The sequence below is a fragment of the Lepus europaeus genome, chromosome 10 (genome assembly GCF_033115175.1).
Source record: "Lepus europaeus isolate LE1 chromosome 10, mLepTim1.pri, whole genome shotgun sequence".
Classification (NCBI taxonomy): domain Eukaryota; kingdom Metazoa; phylum Chordata; class Mammalia; order Lagomorpha; family Leporidae; genus Lepus; species Lepus europaeus.
Genome location: NC_084836.1, coordinates 81,203,316 through 81,222,470, shown reverse-complemented (window position 1 = coordinate 81,222,470; position 19,155 = coordinate 81,203,316). Strand labels below are relative to the sequence as shown.

The 19,155-nt window shown below is 49.9% G+C and overlaps 1 protein-coding gene across 8 annotated transcripts in view; it reads left to right on the top strand.

Annotated features, from left to right (window-relative positions):
- The window catches only part of RIN2 (Ras and Rab interactor 2), a 238,679-nt gene extending 219,782 nt beyond the window's left edge, over positions 1-18,897 (top strand). For all 8 annotated transcript variants that reach the window (XM_062203799.1, XM_062203803.1, XM_062203800.1 and 5 more), the window contains 4 exons: positions 2,167-2,472; positions 4,789-4,920; positions 11,020-11,183; positions 17,046-18,897. In XM_062203799.1, coding sequence (XP_062059783.1) covers positions 2,167-2,472; positions 4,789-4,920; positions 11,020-11,183; positions 17,046-17,369 — 926 coding nt within the window. In that variant the 3' untranslated portion in view covers positions 17,370-18,897. The remainder of the gene's footprint in view (positions 1-2,166; positions 2,473-4,788; positions 4,921-11,019; positions 11,184-17,045) is intronic.
- Positions 18,898-19,155: the final 258 nt, after the last annotated feature.

Genomic DNA, 19,155 nt, shown 5'->3' with positions numbered 1-19,155 from the left:
TTAGATTTCTCTATGTCCTAATAAAAAGTAATAATTTGGTTGGCCAGCGCCATGGCTCACTAGGCTAATCCTCTGCCTGCAGTGCCGGCACCCCAGGTTCTAAGTCCCTGTTGGGGCACCGGATTCTATCCCGGTTGCTCCTCTTCCAGTCCAGCTCTCTGCTGTGGCCCAGGAGTGCAGTGGAGGATGGCCCAAGTCCTTGGGCCCTGCACCCACAAGGGAGACCAGGATAAGCACCTGGCTCCTGCCTTCGGATCAGCGCGGTGCGCCGGCCGTAGCAGCCATTGGGGGGTGAACCAACAGTAAAGGAAGACCTTCCTCTCTGTCTCTCTCTCTCTCACTGTCTAACTCTGCCTGTCAAAAAAAAAAAGTAATAATTTGGGTTCAACACGATCTGATCCAGTGTCAGAAATTCCAAAAGCCAGGCAGAGAGGTAATCCAACTATTCCCAAGCTTATAAGCGGACCCCTGGGCTTCCAAAACAAAATCACACCAAAGTGTCATCTGTTAGGTACAGCTGCTGCAGTGGAACTTCAGAAGCTGTGGCATGAGTGTGCAGACGTGTGAGGCTAAAAAGCTGGTGTTGGGAGAGGGCATGTGGCATAGCAGCTAAGCTGCCTCTTGGGATGCCCGCATCCCATACCACAGTGCCTGGTTCAAATCCCAGCACCTCCACTTCCGATCCAGCTTCCTGGAAATGCACACCCTGGAAGGCAGCATAGAATGGCTCAAGTACTTGAGTCCCTGCCTCCCACGTGGGAGGCTCACATGGTGCTCAGGGCTCCTGGCTTTGGTCTAGCTCAGCGCCAGCTGTTACAAGCATTTGGGGAATGAAGCAGCAGATAGATGAAAGCCCCTCTCTGTGTCTCTTTCTGCCTCTCTGCTTTTCAAGTAAAAATAAAAATAAATAATTTTTTAAAAGCTGGCATTGGAAAAGCAGAGAGCTTGTTACTATATAAATCATTTTAAGCCTGGATCTCTGGATTTATGGTACTGGCCATTTCAGTATCAGCCAGAAGAGCCCTTCTGCCACTCAGCCGTAAGAAGAAGGAGGAAAAACAGTGCCTCCCACACCTAGAGGTGTTTCTTAACTCTCAGCAGAAAAACACTTCAAATTTTTTCGCTTTTAATTTTGAAATTACTTCAGACTTAACAGGAAAATTGCAGAAAGAATACAAAGAAGTGTCTGCCCTGCGCCCAGATTCCTTGAATGTCTGCACGTTGCGACATTGCTTCCCCCTCCTCCTGTCTGTCTCTGTCCATACGCACCCAGACACGTACATGCATGCACGGGGTACACGCAGGCACATGCGTGCACACTCAGATACACCCTGCTTTCTCCTGAGTGACTTGCGCGTCAGTTCAGACATTACCTGCGTTTATCCCTAAGTATCTCCGTGTGTGTTTTGTAAAGGCAAAGCCATCCGGCCATACAACCAGAATGTAGTGATCAAACCCGGAGGACTAACACCGATGCCACCTTGACCTACTCTGCAGGCTTTATTTGTATCTCCCTAATGCCCCACTGGTGTCCTTCACAGCCATGAGATGATGTTTGGGGTTAGAATCCAATCCAAGATCACACTTGATATTAAGTTGAATTCTGTTTCCTCAGAAAATATTTTAAGGGTTCTTGAAGCATCTGTAGTAGGAAATCTTTGGGTTAAGGTCACATATGTGCCTACCTTACTGCAGGAAATGAACACAGGAAAAATGAGATCCAAAGAAGGTCTTCTGAAAGGTTTGATTGCACTTGTAGGTAGGGGACACGTACACACAGCAAAATGCAAACAAAATAAGGAAGCGGTTTTCAGAAAGTTCATGGAAATTGCATTTTATGAAATAATCTCCATGGTTTTTTTTTTTTTTTTTTTAATTTTTGCAGCAAAAAAAAAAAAAAAAACAACTTTTCAATTCCGTTTTCCAGGAACTGTTTGAAAGGCCCTCATGTTGGAACGCCTTGATTGATACAAGTGAGGCACTTGTAGGGAAGATTCACGCTTCTTGGGTTTTCACCAAAGTGCTGGGGTGTGTGTCTTCATCCTGCTATGGGTTGGTGGCTGGAGGTTAAGTTAGGACTCGGCTGTCCTGTAATGCACGAGAGAACAGGTGGGCATTGCTTCTCCCTGCGGACGGTGGTGGCAGTAACCGTGCTTTCTTTGGCAGATGTGGTGTTGGAGAAAGCCATGCACAAGTGCATCTTGAAGCCCCTGAAGGGACACGTGGAAGCCATGCTCAAGGACTTCCACACGGCCGACGGCTCCTGGAAACAGCTCAAGGAGAACCTGCAGCTCGTGCGGCAGAGGAATCCGCAGGAGCTGGGTGTCTTTGCTCCGACCCCTGACTTTGTGGACGTGGAGAAAATCAAGGTCAAGTTCATGACCATGCAGAAGATGTACTCCCCGGAGAAGAAGGTCATGCTCCTGCTGCGGGTGTGCAAGCTCATTTACACTGTCATGGAGAACAACTCAGGTGAGGCCGGGAGCTCCAGGCTCCCACCTCTCACCTCCTCATCCCCAGGTGGTCTGCCCCTCATTCTCTTCACGGCACCAAAAATACCAGCGCTCCTCCGATGTCTGCCAGATGAGTCACATGCAGAAATAGATCAATAGATCAAAAAAATGTAATCAACACAGTGTTTGCACTGTGCTGATTTAAATAGACATTGAAGGTTTTTGTTTATTTCAAAGGCAGAGGGACAGAGAGAGAAAAAGAAAAAAAAAAATCTTCCATCTGCTGGTTCAATCTTTCTGGGCCAGGCTGAAGTCAGGAGCCAGGAACTCCCACCTGTTCTCCCACATGGGTGGCAGGGGCCCATCTTCCACTGTTTCCCTAGGTATATGAGCAGGGAGCTGGATCAGAAGTAGAGCAGCTGGCTCTCAAACCAGGGTTTTCATATGGGATGCCGGCATCACGGATGGAGGCTTAACCCCTGTATGCCACAACAGTGGCCCCTAATTAAAGATTTAGTTCCGGGTTGCAAATTCAGGCTGTGCAGTCTGAGTTCAGCTCCTCCATCGATTGCACAGGTTTCTGGTACAGAGGTTGGCACTGGTTTAAGACATGTCTGCCCCACACTGCGAGTGCCTTGGTTTGGGTGCCAGCCCCAGCCCCCAGCTCCAGCAAGTGTACACCCTGGGAGGCAGTGGTGATGGCTCAAGTAGTCAGGTTCCTGCCACACGTGGGATTTGCTGGCACTCGGCTTTGGCCCCAGCCTACCACTGTGAGCATTTGAGGAGTGAATCAATGAAGATGTGGGAACTCCCTCTTTCTGTGTCTCCGCCTCTGGAATAATAATAAACAAATCCTTTCCTGCAAATGAGCTGATTCATGGAGGAGCTTTGAGTTTCCATACCACAGTCGCTGTGTCTGTAGTGGGTATAAGCATTTCCTTCCTCGGGTGGGGATTGGCTGCAAAGTTCATGCCTAGCCCACGCACTATGGAAATTTCGTGTGGGCAGAGGGAGTTTAGGTCAGTGATGGACAAGCAAGTGGCAGACACCCCGAGCATTCCATCATCGTGAGGCTTCATCCGACCCATTTCTACTTTTTCACTATGAGTTGGAATTCACCTCGGGTTTCCCCTGCTGCTTCCTGTAGATAGGAGAGTAAGTGATTCACCGAGCCTGCATTGTTCTCAGTCTGCAGGGAGCTTGTTGTAATCCTGGGGATGCTGGCCAGCTCCTCCTGCAAGTGCAGCGGCTCCATGGGGGAAGCCCCAGAGAGAAAGCGCGGGCTGTGTTAACCACTGCCCAGGTAGACAGGGATGTGGGTGCGTTAAGCGCGGTTGTGTTAACCACTGCCCAGGTAGACAGGGATGTGGGTGCGTGTTGCAGATTGTTGAACGCAGACATTAAAGTCTGGGTTCTTGGGCTGTGAGCGCCACCCCTGACACTTGCAAGTGTGTTCTGCACACAGGAGATATTTGTTCCGTAGTCACGGAATCATTTATAGAAATTCCCAACCTGGTATCTGCACAGGATTATGCTCCTCTGAATCACGGTTTCTGAACCCACGGACTCATGACATGTTAGCCAGGAGAGCGCCTGGTTGTGGGGGCTGGCCTGCTTCCGTAGGAAGTCCATCAGCAACCTGGATACCATTTGCGTACCTCGCTCCTGTTGTGACAGCAAAACCATCTGGGACATTGCCAAATGTCCCCTGAGGGTAGGGGATGTGGTAAAATCACCCCTGGTCCAGAACCACCATTGTAAAGAAAACTGGAAGTAAGGGCTCAGATGTTTGGCCATACATGTGCACTGCTTTTAATCAATGTGTATATTTAACATATACCAAATTGGAGCAGTTAAATAAGTGTTCTCTGTGATCACCTTAAAATCAGAGCACATTTTATTCCTGGTTTGAATCTGGTCTTGTCATTAGGTATATGATTCACGTGCATAGAAAGCAATGGGAAATAAGACACAAAAGTGAGCACAAGTAAATATTTTCCTCTTATACTATTACTTACTGGAATTTAAAATATTCCAGAGACACTCTTCTACTGCAAACTTGTACGCAGAATGTAAAAGCATAACCTGCCACACGGGTTCTGCAGCGTTGATCGGCTCTCGCCGTGAAATTGTGAGTGTGGGCCGGGTGCTCACGGAGCAGCTGGGAGGGTGATGGGCTGCACAGGATTCCAGAAACACCCACCTCTGTGTTATAAATAGCATATTTCCTCTGAATGGCTCCTTGCTGTCTAATAAAAGCAACACGTAGGAGATGAAAGAAAGAAGACTTGGTAAAAAAAATATTCGCCATGTCCCGCTTCCGTCCTCTCCCCAGGGAGGATGTACGGCGCCGATGACTTCTTGCCGGTCCTGACCTACGTCATCGCTCAGTGTGACATGCTGGAGCTGGACACTGAGATCGAGTACATGATGGAGCTGCTGGACCCCTCGCTGTTGCATGGAGAAGGTACCGTGCTCTGGGGAAGTCGGGGCTCAGCGCGCTTCCCTTTGAGTTGAAATGCAATGCCCTCAACGGTATGTGGGACAGACATTTGCACCCCATCTTTCTTCCTCCAAAACATCTTCCTAATCCCAAAATAAAATCCTGCACCCATTAAGCAATGAACACCTTTTTGACATCTGAAATTTTAGAGTTTTGTTTTTAAGATTTATTTTTTGAAAGGCAGAGAGAGAGAGAGAGAGAGAGGTTTTCCATTCATTAGTTCACTCTCCAGATGGCTGCAATGGCCAGAGCTGTGCCGATCTGAAGCCAGGAGCCAGGAACTTCTTCCAAGTCTCCCACGTGGGATCAGGGACCCAAGGACTTGGGCCATCTTCTACTGCTTTCCCCGGCCATAGCAGAGAGCTGGATCGGAACTGGAGCAGCTGGGACTCAAACCTGTGGCCATATGGGATGCCAGCATTGCAGGCGATGGCTTCACCCACTCCACCACAGAGCTGGTCCTAAAGTTTAAGTTTATATTTTTTTTTTACATTTTTTGCTTTGCAACTTAAATTTATTATTATTTAAAATAATGCATTGATTTTTTTTCCAATTGCAAAAGGCATCCATGTTCATTGCAGACTATTTGGAAAAATCAAAAAAACACAAAGAAAAAAAAAAGGACCTTCCATAGTTATACTTCACCAAGATGAGTGAATGGCAAGGAAAAAAAATGCCATTAAACAGAATAAATTCCTTTTTTAAAAAGAAGCTGTTTCTTTGAATCTAAGAGGACGTTTTTACATATTTGGTCCAAAATATGTCCATTACCAGGGAAATAACCTGCTGTTATATCCGTGAAATGGATGAAGTCCTGGCTTTTGTTTTCATAGTATCTGTTCATTGTTAGAAGCACAGTGTGGTTAAGATCTGGGTGGTTTGCTTTTAACTTACTCTGGTAGTACAGGCTGCTGCTGCTTTTTTTTTCCCAAAGTAACCTTTTATTTAGGGAATACAAGCTTCATGCATACCCACCCACACTCCCACCCCAGGCCTCTTCTTGTGTCCACCTACAAAACACCTGGGGCAGGTGCATTACTCAGCAAATAATTGGAATGTACCAGAATGTTTGGCCCTGCAGTGCACAGCCTGGAAAGGTAGAACTCTTAGGAGGGACAGACAGAGAGGAAGACAGACAGATGGATAGACAGACAGAAAGCGGCCATCCGCTGGTTCACTCCCCAGTTGGCTACAATGGCCTGGGGCTGCATGGAGACCAGAGTCAGGTCCGAGGCGCTCTCTCCAGGTCTCCCATGTGGGTGGCAGGAACCCGATGATGGAGTTATCACTGCTGCCTCCCGGCTTCTGCGTTTGCAGTCAGGAGCCGGAGCCAGGAATCGAACCCAAAGTGCTCCAGTGTAGGAGGGGGGCATCTTACCTTTCCACCCCAGTGTGCCTGTGTAACAGAAAACCAAACAAGGCTGGGCCTTGTGGACCCTGTTACTCCATTTCCTATGCCCGTGTAAGAGCTCAGATGGAGTCTGCTGGTCATTTTGGTTTCGTTTCTTTAGTGAGTTTCCATCTGGGCACCAGTAAAAAGAGTGCACCTGCCGGTGGGATTCCCTGGGGGCATGCATAGCTCCAGAGTTTTCCCTGGAAGGAACGTAATGAGTTACTCCCAGAATGTGTGCCCTGGTCTCTTCAGCCCTTGGATGAGTGATGAACTTCATTTGTCTTGGACAGATGGGCAGGTGGCTGTCTTTATACCACCACAATTCCCACAGGAGACAAAGTCAAGGCTACACTAGCCGACATTTGAGGGTGTTTCCAAAAGTCTGTGGGGAAATGGAATTAAAAGGCTAATGGTGCAAAAATATTTGAAACCCACGCCCTGCGTTTTTGTCGTATGCATTTTTCCATGAAGTTTTTGAAGACCCCTGGGACGGAACCACCTGGGGCTTGTGTCTGAACTTGAACCTGCTGCCTCTCACCCATGCCTGGGACTCCTTGGCTTATGTCCTTGGGAGGTGGGCGGCCCTGATGCGGTTGGCCATGGTTCCTGCTGAGGTGTGCGCCACATCCCTCAGCCACTCTGCAGAGCAGAATGGACAGCAGCCGCGCATCCCAGACCAGGCCCTTCTGCAGCCTGCCCAGAGCCCTGTCTGGTTCAGGGGCCGCGGCCACATGCCGTTCCTGCTGTCTTAAGCTGGTGTTATTACAGAGAGAGTCACGGGATCTTTCTTTGTGGTAGCGTGGCACGCTCTCCTGAAGCTTAAAACCGTTTTCTGATTGCATCCACGTGTTTCAGAGTTCGGGCAGTTTGACGCGTTCAGCTTTCTCTTTAGAGGCCTGAACAGATCAGAGTTGTGGGGTCCCAAGAAACTCAGCCCCTCTCCCCAAACATCCACACAAAGAGCATCACACCCCTGGTCCTAGCCCAGCACTGCCACCCCGTCACGACCTTTCCCTGCGTCCTTAGGCCCCAGTAATGTCTCCTGAAATCCTGAGTGGCGATCCTGTATTCTGTTCTACAGAGCTGCACGCTCACTGGCTAGTTTGTGGGTGACTGTTCTGTAAAGACAGCTCAGGACTCGGGGTCAGGCTGCCATAAGGAGCTTACCCACTGGCTCGTGGGGACAGCAATGGGTGAGGCCCCTGTGGGCTGGATAATGCTACAGTCACAGATGTCAGCGGCCCGACAGCAGCAAAACTATCATGTTCAAGTTCACGTCCAGTGCGAGTTCGCTAAAGTGCAGGGAGCAATGGTGGGCTTACAAATGGCCACAGAGAAGGTTCTAGAAGGTCTGACGTGAGCAGCTACATACTTCCGCCAGGAGAGTGACTCTTCCCGCACAAAACCTGCTGGTTCCCATGTGAATGAGTTGCCAGGGTCCATTTGCTTTCCTAAGTGTATAGCCTTCAGCAGAGCGGGGACTACGATTCTGTTTATTACAAACACACCTCCGGTCCTATATCTCGCTTGGGCCCACAGTAGAGACCAAGTGGGTAGTGAATCCCAGCAGAAATGGGTATTGAATCGCTCTTGACAAAGAATGATGTTCAGTTTTTTTTTTAAATATTTATTTGAGAGGTAGAGTTAGAGAGAGGTTGAGACAGAGAAAAAAGTCTTTCATCCACTGGTTCACTCTCTAGATGGCCACAATAGCCAGAGCTGAGCTGATTGGAAGCCAGGATCCAGGGGCTTCTTCCCGATCTTCCATGTACGTGCAGGGAGCCCAAGCACTTTGGCCATCTTCCACTGCTTTCTCAGGCCATAAGCAGAGAGCTGGATCAGAAGAGAATCAGCGGCCGGCGCCGTGGCTTAACAGGCTAATCCTCCGCCTTGCGGCGCCGGCACACCAGGTTCTAGTCCCGGTTGGGGCGCCGGATTCTATCCCGGTTGTCCCTCTTCCAGGCCAGCTCTCTGCTATGGCCCGGGAGTGCAGTGGAGGATGGCCCAAGTGCTTGGGCCCTGCACTCGCATGGGAGATCAGGAGAAGCACCTGGCTCCTGGCTTCGGATCAGCGCGATGCGCCGGCCGCAGCGGCCATTGGAGGGTGAACCAACGGCAAAAGGAAGACCTTTCTCTCTGTCTCTCTCTCTCTCACTATCCACTCTGCCTTTCAAAAAAAAAAAAAAAGAGAATCAGCTGGGATATGAACCGGTGCCCATATGGGATGCCAGCACCACAGGCAGAGGCTTAACCTACTACACTACAGCACTGGCCTCTGGTGATCAATTTCTAATGAGCTATGTCTGATTAGGGAGTTTTTAATAAGCATTTGGGGTGCCCCCTAGTGGCTGTCTAGCCCTGCATGCCCACCCCCTACCCCACGGTGTCTAATTACATACCTATGGATACTTTAAAAAATTCATGGGAAAATGGAATTCATTTTGTTTTGATACCAAAAAAAGAACACCTTCCAATTGTATATATCAGAAAGTCTGGGGACCAGCGCTGTGGCATAGTGGTTAAAGCTGCTACCTGCAGTGCCAGCATCCCATTTGGTCCTGGCTGCTGTACTTCCAATCCAGCTCTCTGCTATGGCCTGGGGAAGCAGTGGAGGATGGCCCAAGTCCTTGGGTCCCTGAAACCTTGTGCGAGACTTGGAAGAAACTCTTGGCTCCTGTCTTCAGATTGGCATAGCTCCAGCCATTGCCAGCCATCTGGAGAGTGAACCAGCAGAAGGAAGACCCCTCCCGCCCGCTCCCTCCCTCTCTCTCTCTCTCTCTCTCTCTCTGCCTCTGCCTCTTTGTAACTTTGCCTTTCAAATAAATAAATAAATCTTTTAAAAAAAGTCTTCAGGGGCTGGCGCCATGGCTCACTTGGTTAATCCTCCACCTGCAGCGCTGGCATCCCATATGGGCTCCAGGTTCTAGTCCCAGTTGCTCCTCTTCCAGTCCAGCTCTCTGCTGTGGCCCAGGAGGGCAGTGGAGGATGGTCCAAGTGCCTGGGCCCCTGCACCAACATGGGAATTAGGAGGAAGCACCTGGCTCCCAGCTTTGGATCAGCACAGTGCCGGCTGTAGCGGCCATTTGGGAAGTAAACCAATGGAAGGAAGACCTTTCTGTCTGTCCCTCTCACTGTCTATAACTCTATCTGTCAAAGGAAAAAAAAAAAGTCTTCAAAAAGTTCATGGAAAAATGCATATTACGAAAAACTTCTGCATGGATTTCACAGATTTTTGCACCAAAGGAACTTTTAATTCCCTTTTCCTTGAGCTTTTGGGAAGCAATCTTCATCCCCTTTGTAGCAAACACATGACGCATCTCCCAGTGTCATAAGTCTGCTGGCACCCCCCCCCCCCATCACAAACCATCAATCCTAAAGGCACCCTCCCCCTCCAAGGAACATCCTTGCTTTCCCTTGTACGTTCTAACATCCCCAGTGTGGTGTTTGTCCCAGAGTAAGGGCAAGAAAGGGAATCACAAGAAATTACTCGGGGGGTAACCCATGTTTTCATGAACACACTTGCATATGCTGTAGTTGTTTCAAGGTCAGGAGTTTTACTGAAGATGTAGAAAATGTAGATTCCTAAAAAGCAAAGCCCATGGCCCAAGTGTTGCCAAGGAGACCCATGGATGAGTCTGTCCTTGGAGCAGCTGCCCGTGTTCCCCCTCCTCCCTCCCTTTAGGACCTCAATACCCTGAGCTTTTCTTGCCAAACTGTGCTCACAGTCATCCTTCAGTTGTGTGCAGGCTCTGTCCACTGCTTCCTGCAATGCAGACCCCATCAGTGGAAACAGGAGCATCAGCCCGGCCCACAGGTGCTCCCCTGACCCAGGCACAGCCTGGCTCATCACTCAATCTCCATGGGATGGATGTGTGAGTGGATGGATGAAGCAGTCAGTGATGGGCTCTTGGGTGTGTGCTTCTGTGGTCCCACTGGGAAAAGCTTGTAGAAAGAGCAGAGAAAATAACAGTCCTACTATGTACCCATGGCTTTTGCATCTGCAGATTCAACCCAGTGAAGATAGAAAAGATTCCAAAACCAGTAATTGCATCTGTACTGAACCCTCACATACTCTCTTTGCTTATCATTGGTCCCTGAACAACTGCGGTATAAGTTTGCACACAGCATTGCTGGATGAGGCGTTATAAGTCATCTGGAAATGGTTTTGAAGTATAGCAAAGCTTGTGTGCAAATACTGCACAGTTCTTTTTTTTTTTAAAGATTTATTTATTTTATTTGAAAATCAGAGTTATACAGAGAGAGAGAGAGAGAGAGAGAGAGAGAGAGGTCTTCCATCTGCTAGTTCACTCCCCAGATGGCCACAACGGCCAGAGCTGCACTGATCTGAAGCCAGGAACCAGGAGCTTCTTCCAGGTCTCCCACGCAGGTGCAGGGGCCCAAGGACTTGAGCCATCTTCCACTGCTATCCCAGGCCATAGCAGAGAGCTAGATTGAAAGTGGAGCAGCCTGGACTTGAACCGGCACCCATATGGGATGCTGGCTCTGCAGACAGCAGCTTTACCCACTACGCCACAGCACCGGCTCCATTACTGCACAGTTCTGTGTAAGGGTCTTGAGCATCCGTGGATCTGATCCCTTGTGGGCACCTGGGATCACCCCTGGCGGGTTCCAGGGAGCACCTGGAGAACTCTCTCTTCTGCTTTTTCCAGGAGGCTATTACTTGACGAGCGCCTACGGAGCTCTCTCTCTGATCAAGAATTTCCAAGAGGAGCAGGCAGCACGGCTGCTCAGCTCAGAGACCAGGGACACGCTGCGGCAGTGGCACAAGCGGAGAACCACCAACCGGACCATCCCATCGGTGGACGACTTCCAGGTACGCCCCACGCCGCTGCCCCCCTGTTCCCAAGTGCATCTCGGCTCGGGGCCCGATGCCGGCCTCAGTCAAATCATCCGGTGGAAAAAAGAGATATTTTAAACCACACTCTGATCTGGTGGTTTCACTTCCCTGTTTCCTCTAAATTCATGTGCAGAGGTATGCTCTGACTTGCCATGGGTCCCATCTGCAAAACACTTTTTTTTTTTCTTGAGAGAGAGAGGAACAGAGATCTCTCATCTGCTGGTTTACCCTCCAAATCCCCACATCAGCTGGGACAGGCTGAAGCCAGCAGCCAGGAGTCTCCCATGTGAATGGCAGGGACCCAAGTACTTGGGCCATCCATCACTTGCTGCCTCCTCAGGCAACACCAGCAGGAAACTGGAATTGGGAGTGGAACCAGGACTCGAACCCAGGCACTACAACATGGAATCGGAAATTGAAAATGTTGTAATCTAAAATACCTGGACTCCACCTGACTCGTGGAGTGGCCCAGCTCAGCAGCACAGTACACTGCAGAGCAGGCTTGACCGCTCTCTGTGCTCGCTGGCATCATCATTGCCTAGCATCACCATAGAAACCGCCAGTCGCCCTGCATAAAGGTCAAAGGTCAGAATGTGGAGCATGGTTTCTACTGAACGGGTATCACTCTCAGACCACCATAAAGTCAAAGTCAAAAACTGTACTTCAAGCCATAATACATAGGGGACCATCAATCTCTCTCTCTCTCTCTCTCTCTCTCTCTCTCTCTCTCTCTCTCTCTGTGTCTGTACACATAAATACGGCATGTGTCTGTGTGTGTGAGTTTCCAGGTTTCACTGCTCTTAAGACAGCAAAGTCACCTTCAGGCAGGATTTCTCCCAGAACGCTCGGCCTGGGTGTGCGGGGTCCTTGAGCAGATGAGAAGTGGAAGAGGAGGAGGAAGCCCCGGGCCCAGGTGTCTCATCAGGAAACAACAGTGCTGCCAGAGCCACTGCAGCCGCCTGGTCTCCCTGTGGGAGGAGGGAGAGCCACAGTGATGTCTTCCCTGCATTCCCCAAACAGAAGGCTCCAGAACCTCCAGGCAGTCAGGGCCGTGACATCTGAGTGAGCCCCGCCCCCCTCCCAGAATGGAGCTGCCACAACCATGAGCTGCCACCGGAGCGTGGGGGTCCCAGTTACGTCCCCGAGAGGCAGGTTAGGACACCTTTCCCCAGCACAGCAGCTCCTGCTTTGCTCAGAGTGCATGAGCTCATACCTAAGTCTGCCTGTGCCTTTGCTTAATACGTTGAAGGGTTCAAACCGAGCTATGAAACCCGGTTGTGCTTCCCTGTGCCACGTGGCGAGTCTCCAAATGGGGAACTGGACAAACCGGATGGACGGATTTGTCTCCGTGCCCACAGGCACCTTCCCAGCCTTTTTTTTTTTTTTTGCCTTTTGCCTTTTGAATGCTCTGAAAGTAATCACAAGGTCCATTTGGTTCAAAGTCAGCCCATGATCAAAAGGCAAGATCAGCACGTTCCTCTCGAAGGCTGCGGTAGGCTCCGAAATCCCTTTCCAGACACAGACACCTACAGGGTAAGAAGGTGTGCTCTGTCTTCTCACACCTTGCTGGGCCCTTTAAGAACCTACGTGTGCTTGGTGATGGGACACAGGCAGTCCCTGGGGTCCTCCCCGCTGTCTTGGCCATCCAAGATGAGGTTCCGGGTAACACCTTCTGAGGAGCACAGTAGAGGAAAACAGGAAACCCCTTCTCCCCTCTTTGTCACCTCTTTCCATTTGCTGCTTGCAACCTAGAGACCCCTGCCTTCTGCACTAACCTCGCTTACCTTGAAGTCACCCAGCTCCTCAGAACGTAACCCAAGAGGGAAATTCCCAGCACTCCACTCAGGGCTGTAAAGGCAGAAACCAAGACACAGAGCTCCGGCTGGAACCCTGCATCCAAAGTCACAGACCAGGTTCCCCTCCCATTGGAAGAGGCGGCACAGGGTTAGTGGTCATGGCCCTGCCCCTTACTGGCTGCATGAACCTGGGTAATAGCCTCCCTGTACCTCTGTCCTTTTGTTGGTCAGATAGGGGTCATGTAGATGTCTTTCTCAGAGTCAGTGTTGGGCTGAGTGTCATGGGGGGAAGGGTGGGGCAGCGGGAGGTGTGTGTTGTCACATGCACACACTCAAACGATGTTGAGTGTCAGTCTGTGTACCCTCCGCTAGCTCCCCCAGCAGTCAGCAGACCAGCAAAAATCCTCACCAGAGCAGACACGAACATAATGTATGTGTTCAGGGCACGCTGTTCTTCCCAGGAACTTCCTCTTCTGTGGTCCCAGGAAATCCTATGGGAGCCCCACATAGGAGCCTGGACAGAGAGCATTGTCCCCTCGCCCCACTGCTGAGCAGGGTTGCCAGACATCATGGTTGGAGAATAGCTTGGGTGTTCCCCCAAAACCTGTGTATTAGGGACCTGGTCCCCCAATTTTATCTTAACGATCAGTGGATGAAGGATGGAAATTTGATCTAATTATGGCTTTTTGGAGAGGTGGTCACTGGGTCGTGAGCCAGGTATTTCTTTTTTATTTTTTTCCCAAAGAAGCCGTTTATTTAATGAGTACAAATTTCATCAGTATAACTTTGGGAATATAGCGATTCTTCCCATCATACCCACCCTCCCACCCCACTTCCTCCTCCCTCTCCCATTCCCAGTCCCATTCTCCATTAAGAAGAAGAAAAAAAAAAAAAACCCTGTTCCTCAACAGTCAAGACAAGGGCTGTTCAGGCCATTGCTTCTCAAACTGTCAATTTCACTTCCACAGGTTTCCTTTTAGGTGCTCTATTAGTTATCACAGATCAGGCAGAACATATGGCATTTGTCCCTTTGGGACTGGCTTATTTCACCAAGTATGATGTTTTCCAGATTCATCCATTTTGTTGCAAATGACTGGATTTCATTTTTTTCTTTTTACTGCTGTGTAGTACTCCATAGAGTACCTATCCCATAGTTTCTTTTTTTTTTTTTTTGACAGGCAGAGTGGACAGTGAGAGAGAGAGAGAGAGAGAGAGAGAGAGGAAGGTCTTCCTTTACTGTTCGTTGGTTCACCCTCCAATGGCCTCTGCGGCCGGCGCACTGTGCTGATCTGAAGCCAGGAGCCAGGTGCTTCTCCTGGTCTCCCATGCGGGTGCAGGGCCCAAGGACTTCACTGCACTCCCGGGCCCCAGCAGAGTACTGGACTGGAAGAGGGGCAACTGGGACAGAATCCAGCGCCCACTCCATAGTTTCTTTATCTAGTCTTCAGTTGACGGGCATTTAGGTGGAGTCCATGTCTTAGCTATTGTGAATTGAGCTGCGATAAACATGAGGGTGCAGATAACCAGCCAGGTGTTTCTTAAAAGAGGACTGAATACAGAGGCAAAGCTCCCCATGTCTCTCCCTCCTGGCTCACCATGTGGTCCTCCACACATTCCTCCACCCCCACTAGGCACCAGGCTCTTTGGGCTGCCTGGTCTGGGATGGTGAGCTCCCCCTCCCAAATCTTTCTTCCTAAGTAGATCCTTACAGCTAAATATTACTAACGCAGCAGATTTGGAACAAGTATACAAGTGTTTGTTTTCTAGATCAGCTCAGTCATGCATTCTGTATTTTTATCCAGTCACTCCCTTCTTAAGGGAATGGAAACTGAACAAGTTATCCACCACAGCTAGGAGAGTTTCAGACTCTTGCCACCTCACCTGGGTGCGGTGTTGTGCGAGGCCGCAGGTTCATCGTATTTCATGACAGTGCATACCTGGTGCTATTCCAGGGGCCCAGCCTCAGACATCTCCTGCAACTCCTAGGCAACCCCACCTCGCACTTTGTGGCTTCGTCTTCAGAATCCTTTGGCAGAATCCATAATCTCCTCCTTCCTTGTTATGTCCAGAGGTGCCTGGAGCTTTGTATTGGGTTGAACCATGCGTAATCACCATTTGGGGAGATCAGAAATGGCCAAATATTGACAGTTTGTGGTTCAGTCTATGATTATTGCCCAAAGTATCAGAAGTGCACTTTTGTGTAGACATTTTTTTTTATTTTTTTATTTTATTTTATTTTATTTTTATTTTTGACAGGCAGAGTGGACAGTGAGAGAGAGACAGAGAGAAAGGTCTTCCTTTTGCCATTGGTTCACCCTCCAATGGCCGCCGCAGTAGCGCGCTGCGGCCGGCGCACCGCGCTGTTCCGATGGCAGGAGCCAGGTGCTTCTCCTGGTCTCCCATGGGGTGCAGGGCCCAAGCACTTGGGCCATCCTCCACTGCACTCCCTGGCCACAGCAGAGAGCTGGCCTGGAAGAGGGGCAACCGGGACAGGATCGGTGCCCCGACCGGGACTAGAACCCGGTATGCCGGCGCCACAAGGCGGAGGATTAACCTGTTGAGCCACGGCGCCGGCCTTGTGTAGACATTTTTTTAAAAGATTTTATTTACTTATTTGAAAGAGCGACAGAGAGAGGGAGAGACAGAGAGAGCCCAACCCCCACTGGTTCACTCCCTAAATGGCCACAATGGCCAAGTTTGAGCCAGGCCAAAGCCGAAAGTCAAGAACTCTATCTGGGTCTCCCACATGGGTGGCAGGGGCCCAGGCACTTGGACCATCTTCTGCCTTCCCAGGTGCATTAGCAGGGAGCTGGATTGGAAACAAAGCAGCCAGAACTCAAGCCAGAGCTCCAGTGTGGGATGTCAGCATTACAAAGGAGGCTTACTTAACCCATTGCACTACAACACCAGCCCCTGGGCCTGCATATTGTAAATCTCTTAATCTTGATTCTTGGTTCAAACACTTCTGCTCTTTGGTTTTACTTTTTATGCTGGGAATAAATGCAGCCCTCGATAAGGTTCTTACTCTTGAGCCGGCCTTGCTTTTTTTGTTTTTAAGATTTATTTATTTGAAAGGCAGAGTTACAAAGAGGCAGAGGGAAAGGGAGACAGAGAGAAAGGTCTTTTTTTTTTTTTTTTAATAGGCAGAGTGGATAGTGAGAGAGAGACAGAGAGAAAGGTCTTCCTTTTTGCCGTTGCTTCACCCTCCAATGGCCGCTGCGGCCGGTGCATCTCGCTGATCCGAAGCCAGAAGCCAGGTGCTTCTCCTGGTCTCCCATGCGGGTGCAGGGCCCAAGCACTTGGGCCATCCTCCACTGCCTTCCCGGGCCATAGCAGAGAGCTGGCCTGGAAGAGGGACAACCAGGATAGAATCCGGCGCCCCAACCGGGACTAGAACCCGGTGTGCCGGCGCCGCAAGGTGGAGGATTAGCCTGTTAAGCCACGGCGCTGGCCGAGAGAGAAAGGTCTTACATCCACTGGTTCACTCCCCAGAAGACCACAACAGCTGGAGCTGTGCTGACCTGAAGCCAGGAGCCAGGAGCCAGGAACTTCTTCTGGGTCTCCCATGTGGGTACAGGGGCCCAAGGACCTGGGCCATCTTCTACTGCTTTCCCAGGCCATAGCAGAGAGCTAGATCAGAAGTGGAGCAGCTGGGTCTTGAACCAGCACCCATATGGGGTGCCGGCACTGCAGGCAGCAGCTTTACCCACTACAGCACAGCGCCGGCCCTGAGCAGGGTTTTCTTAAGTGGGCCTGCTGAGGGATGCTGACAGTGAGACCCGGGGCTGGACAGACTTGCTGCCTCCTGTGTTGGCTGTGAGCTGAAGCGTGGCTGTTTCATCCACAGAGTGGTCTTCAGTGCCCCAAATCAGATCAACCTTCTCCTTGCAGCTGGAGGCCTTGTAGCTTTATATCACTGAAGGCCAGGGTCTTGAAGTAGCCCCCAAGGTAGACCTTGCTCTTGCCACACATCCCCATGGCTCTCTGCTCTGCCAGAATTTCTCTTCTGACCTTGCCTCTGGCATTCCTCTCTTATCTGCAGAATTACCTCCGGGTCGCATTCCAGGAAGTCAACAGTGGCTGCACGGGCAAGACCCTCCTCGTGAGACCGTACATCACCACCGAGGATGTGTGTCAGCTCTGTGCAGAGAAGTTCAAGGTGGTGGACCCCGAGGAGTACAGCCTGTTCCTCTTTGTGGATGAGACGTGGCAGCAGCTGGCAGAGGACACCTACCCTCAGAAAATCAAGGCCGAGCTGCACAGCCGGCCCCAGCCCCACATCTTCCACTTTGTCTACAAGCGCATCAAGAGCGACCCTTACGGCGTGAAGTTCCACAATGGGGAGGAAGACCTCACCTCCTCCTAGGAGGCACGCGAGACAGCCCATTGGTGCATCATAGGGGGTGGGGGTGCTGGGAGCATGGCCTTCTGGCTTCCCCGTTCTTGAACTTGAAAAGCAGTCACCTCCTCGGGGACCCATCGGCCCAGTGATTAAACCATCCGCAGCTGACACTGCTCATGCAGCGTGGCTGAGGGGCATGAAACAGTAGGATTCTCCTTCCACGGTGAGAATCACCTTTAGTGGTACAGGTGTCCCGAGATGGTCTGATACCTAACCCCAGCCAGGTTCTAGGCTGGCTTCCATGTTTGTCTATGTGCTGAATAAAATGTAAGGCCCACGCTCTGCCCTTGACCTCAACAGCAGGTGCTTGACAAGACTGCACCATGCAGTGTATCAGGCACTTTTCTCAGTTCTGTGGATGGCTCCATCCTTGCCTTCTTTTTTTTTTTTTTTTTTATAAAGAGTCCTTGTGTTTTTATATATTTCATAGAAATTTTTATAGCAGTTGCAGGTAAACTGTCAGGATTGGTTTTTAAAATATTTTTGTAACTTTAAAATATTCTATAATTATGCATGTGATTTTAACATTTAATATCACAAAAAAATCTCTTGCTGGATTTGAGAGAATTGCATTTTAGAAGTCTCTCTTCTGTAACTGGAGGTCTGGGCAGCTTTGTGGCGAGACACCGTAGGATTTCTTCAAGTGACGACGTATTCCTGACACTGGCCACAGCATGCCTTGGGACATCTGCTATACTGTTACCTTGTTCGTGTTGCGTGGTGTTGTGCTGTTTTGTTTGCTAGGCACGTGATGCTGAGAATCAAGAGAGAGATGAATGTCGAGGGAGGTGGAGAGGGAACTATGGACTCTCACAGAGGAGTGAGGGGTACAGTCTGCTGGTTCAGGCTCTTTGAAAGACTTAGAAAAAGAAAAAGGAAGGATCCCGCCCCCCCCCCCCCAACCTGTGCTTACAATAATGTAAATATGCAATGCCGCTTGGCACAACCGATTCCACATGTTATCTGCTTTTGGAAACTTTTGAAAACTACACACACACACACACACACACAAAATCAGGGATAACACTCCCCCTTCCCTCCATTTCCATAGAAAATTGAAACTGACAGCATCAAATTACTTGGGGGCAGAAACCAAGTGTAATGTAGAATACGGCTTTTGTTGAGTTCACCAAGATACCGTTGGCAAAGGGTTTGAAAATGCACCCAAACTACACCCTGTAGGAATGCACAGAGAAGTCAGATTGATGTCTGCTCAAACCAGTTCACAGGTGCACGCCTGAAGGGACTTGTATCAGTGCAACACAGGTAGTCACAGAGACACGTCCTTGTACCGCATGAAGACGCGGGCTCGTCCGCTTGGTTGGCGTTGTACCTGCACCTTTTGTTAGCCTTGGCTTTTCTTGTGCTAGAACCCTCAGCACGTACCGTGTTGTACTTCCTTTTGTAAATGATTTTTAAAAATGGGATTTTGCACATAATACATTGTAATACTGTACGATAATCCTGTGTGAAAATAATTTTTGAAATATTCTCTGATTGTCTGGTTTTTTTGTTGTTTGAGTTGGATGGAATACAATCAGGCACCACACCATGTCGTGCAAATCCGAAACCCATGGCTTGCAGTTGGGTAAACAGAAAAGCTCACACAGATGCGGGCCATAGTTAAGAAAGCTCGGGGAGATCACATTGAATGTGAAGGCAGAAGTCAGCCAGGGCCCTGTAAGACGGCCCCGCCCTGTCCTTAAGCCACCTCAGCAGTGTCCTTGCAGAGAGTTCAGGGTGGTTGCAA